This window comes from Acanthisitta chloris, unplaced genomic scaffold (assembly GCF_000695815.1).
Source record: "Acanthisitta chloris isolate BGI_N310 unplaced genomic scaffold, ASM69581v1 scaffold32918, whole genome shotgun sequence".
Taxonomy (NCBI): domain Eukaryota; kingdom Metazoa; phylum Chordata; class Aves; order Passeriformes; family Acanthisittidae; genus Acanthisitta; species Acanthisitta chloris.
Window position 1 is genome coordinate 1 of NW_008689172.1, and position 4,003 is coordinate 4,003.

The 4,003-nt window shown below is 59.0% G+C and overlaps 1 protein-coding gene across 1 annotated transcript; it reads right to left on the reverse strand.

Moving 5' to 3' along the window:
- Positions 1-34: 34 nt before the first annotated feature.
- PHF19 (PHD finger protein 19) lies at positions 35-3,858 on the reverse strand. The gene is made up of 13 exons (XM_009081325.1): positions 3,799-3,858; positions 3,289-3,370; positions 3,082-3,177; positions 2,908-3,008; positions 2,666-2,814; positions 2,287-2,382; positions 1,961-2,029; positions 1,383-1,503; positions 976-1,043; positions 723-890; positions 555-642; positions 221-306; positions 35-134 (listed from the first exon to the last, which is right to left on the reverse strand). The coding sequence occupies exons 1-13, from the start codon at positions 3,856-3,858 to the stop codon at positions 35-37; spliced, it is 1,284 nt and encodes a 427-aa protein (XP_009079573.1).
- Between the last annotated feature and the right edge of the window lie 145 nt (positions 3,859-4,003).

Consider the following 4,003-nt stretch of genomic DNA (forward strand, 5'->3'; position numbering starts at 1 on the left):
GACCCCTCGGGAGAAGGGGTCAGGGCCACAGCCCTCACCTGGACTCGTAGGAGAGGCTGGTGGTGGCCGAGCCTGAGGTGCTGGCAGCATCCGTGGAGTCCACGTCCGATAGGAAAGTCTGTCCTGAGCTGGCACTGGGAATGGGATAGGATGCAATCAGCCTCAGCCAGGGACAAGCAGCACCCCTGCCCCCCCACACCTCAGGCTGGGCTGCACAGACCTTTTCAGGCTCTGGATCTCATCCAGCGTGAAGTCAAAGATGCTGGCCAGGTGGTGGTTGGTGCTCCAGGCAGAGGTGAAGTCACTCTGTGTCACAAAAACAAGCTCACTTGTCACTGCCAGGCAAAGGAATGCTGCCAGCACCCCAGCACCCTCTGCCCTGCCACCCCCGGGAAGAGGACTTGGCAAAGAACACTTCCCAGGGCGAGGGAGAGAGGCTTTCCCTGCCTGCAGGAGTGGGGAAATCTTGTGAGGAGCCCCGGGATGGGACTAGGGGGGTCCCACTGAGCTGGTCGTGCAGGATGGTCATGCAGAGAAGGGGATGAAGGACTCACACTGGGAATAGCATCCTCCAGCAGGAACTTGGCCCTCTTGCGCCGTGCCGCTCTCCGCTTCTGCTGCTGGAGCTGCCGCGGCAGGAGGCTGCAAGGACAGCAGGTGAGGACAGCATGGGCATGGGCTGCTGCTGCCACAGGGGTGCCCAGGCAAACGTGGCCACTCACCTGTCCTTATGGACATATTTTTTCCCCCTCTTCTTCAGCTCACAGGAGCTGCTCTCAGCCTCACCAGGGGCTTTCTCCGGCAGCACCTTGCTGGGAGGGTTCGGCGGAACGCGGATCCGCAGGCGGAAGATGCATTTCTTCTTCTTGATCTCCTTCCCACACAGAAACCTGGAAGGGAGGAAACAACCCTCAGCTGAGGGGAACAGGAGCATCCTGCATCCCACTCTGTCTCCATCCCTCCCCCAGGGCTCACCTGCTTTTGTAGCTGTTGAGCGCGTTGAGGAGGTGTGGGCCGCGCTCGGAGATGGGGGTACCTGTGAGCTGCAGGGAGAGGAGAGGGTCAGGCAGGGCTCCTGCTGTGGTTATGCAAAAACCAAACAGCTGGGGGAACCCAAACTCCGGGTTTCAGCTCCTGCCCAAGGTCAGGGAGGGAAGGATGCCAAGACCCAGAGCCGCCAGGGTTTGGCACTCCCTGCCCTCTCAGCGTTCACAGGGAGTCGACCCATCCCACCGTGGGGAGAGGTTTCCAACATGCCTTGATGTTAGTGCTTCTCCCAGCTCTACTTCCAACTGTGAAACGTGTCAGGCCTGACACCCCAACAAGGGCAATCCCAGCCCTGCGGCTGCTCTCCAGCCCGAGCCTGGGCTGTGTGTTTCTACCTTCCCAAGCTGCAGCGGGTCCCAGTGGTGGTTCACGAAGGCCAAGATCTCCTCAAAGTCAAAGTACTTCTTCTTGCTCTGTACACCCAGGTTGTAGAGGGCGAGATGGACAACATCCACCCTGCAGCAGCCAAGGGGGGCAGGGGGTCAGCAGCCCACCCTCTCCCTGCATGATGGTACCCAGCATGATGTCCTGCTCTGCCAGTGCTGCTCCAGCTCCCAGGTCCTCCCAAAACCCACTGCTGGAACATGGGACCATTCCCACACCTCACAGGGGAAGCAACCCAGTTTGGGGGATACCATAGCCAAGACATCATCCTTTGAGCTTTGGGGAGGGGTGGGACATTATCTGCAGCCTGGGGGAACCCCAAACATAGAAACATAGAAAGATTTGGGTTGAAAGGAACCTTAAAGACCACCCAGATCCAACCTCTCTGCCATGGGCAGGGACACCTTTCACTAGACTAGATTGCTCACAGTCCCATCCAGCCTGATCTTGAACACCTCTGAGGATCAGTCAGCCCAGTGCCCCATGGCCATCCTGGCACATCCCAAAGGAGCTGAGACCTGTTTCTTACCATCTCAAGGGCAGGCGCTTGATGTATTCAGGTCCCTGGTTGCATACAGAGCAGAAAAACACATAGAACCTGGAAAACAGCCAGGAGGGAGAGCATTAGGGGTGAGGATCACTCCCACAGCCATGCAGGGTCTGGGGATGGGTTGGCTGAGGATAGTGCTCTGGGTACCAACAGTGACAGCACAGACAGGAGGAGCAGGACACTGCAGGATGGGACCACCTGCCTGTCCCCAGGTGCCAGATGGATCAGGGAGATACAACTGGGGATATGTTTGTGCATGAGTTCCCCCTGGAAAGGCAGCTCAGCACAGTGCAGAAGGCACATACCTGTCTCCAAACATCATGGGGTCACTGAGGCACTGGGTACAGGCTTCATGGAACCACTGTCGGCAGCGGTAGCACTGCAGCATCTTCAGGTACCACCTGGGGAGGGACAGGAGGAAAGTGACAGTGAGGGCAGTGTGTGGCAAGCCACTACCCTGACTCCCTCCCTCTCCAACTTGTATTTTCTGCAACCCCAGAGGTGGGTGCAAATGGTGCCTCCAGGACCGAGTGGACACCTGGATGGCAGTGTGGGCAGCAAAGCTGCTGCTCTGGGGCAATGTCCTGCAAGCCAAGTGCTTTTCTCTTGGGGTAAAACATTTGACCCTGATACCATCTTCCTTTTCCCCACAAAACCAGTTGTGGCAGGCAGCTAGGGCCTTACTCTCCAGGGCCTCCACAGTAGCAGTAGCACTGCTGCTGGTTGGTCCTGTGTGGGGAGTCCCACTCCAGCAGCTCAGGGTTGTAGGACAGCACCATCTTCACAGCTTGCAGTGTCCTGGCAATGGCTCCTTTCTTCAGGGCACCTCCCTTCTGTGGGAATGAGCAGGATGGGATCAGCACAGCTGCCTTGGGGGGCACATCCTGCCCCACAGAGCTGGGATCCCTGGGCAGCCCTCAACTCACCCGCACAGCCAGGGCAAATATGCAGCGGCGGCAGAACCACGGGGTCCCCAGTGGGCCCTCACTGCCACTCGCCACTGGGATGTGGCACTGCTGGTGATAACCTGTGGGAAGGCTCAGCATCAGCACCATGGGGCTGGCTGGACCCTCCCCCCAGGGTGATATGCCCATACTCACCCAGCCCGCACTTCCCGCAGATGAGGATTTCATTCCTGGGGCCTGATGTCTTCCCCAGGCAGATGCTGCACTTGGGCTCCTCCCCAGGGACACCAGCTGTGGGATGGGGATGGCAGAGTCAGATATGTGAGGCACAGCCACGTCCCCGTGGTGCTGGGAAGGACTCCCTGGCACAGCGGTGGGAAGGGAGGATGAGGCAGCACTCACCATGCTGGATGTCCTTCCAGAGGACCCAATACTTGGAGTTGTCCTCAAACGTGACCAGGCAGCTCTGCTTGGAGCCACTCACCTGCAAGGAGAGAGAGGGAAGAACCATTCTGAGTCAGCTCCCGTTCCCAGTGCTTCCCTGTCTCTTGGGGCTGTGGGAAGTCAGGTGTGGGGCATGACACCCACCCAAAATTCCCATCTGACCAAAGACACACTGCATCCCAGGCCAGCACCCCCAAGCCTTGAGCTGACCCAGGGAACAGAACTTATTATATACTTCAGGTGTTCCCATTACCCCCTGAGTGCCCACGTTACCCTCTGGGTGCCTAGTTACCCCCTGGGTGCCCACGTTACCCTCTGGGTGCCTAGTTACCCCCTGGGTGCCCACGTTACCCTCTGGGTGCCTAGTTACCCCCTGGGTGCCCACGTTACCCTCTGGGTGCCTAGTTACCCCCTGGGTGCCCACGTTACCCTCTGGGTGCCTAGTTACCCCCTGGGTGCCCACGTTACCCTCTTGATCTTCCCAAGGTAATAGAGCCCATCGGTCCAGCGGCACAGCACGTACTGCATCCCGGCTGAAGGGCTTGAGCTTGGTGGTCTCCATCAGCAGAGCCTGGAGGGGACACACGCGCTGTCACCTGCCCTCGCTCCGCAGCACAGCGTGCCCATCAGCCGAGCATGGCATCCCTAAGGGTTTCGCCTGCTTCAGCCCCAC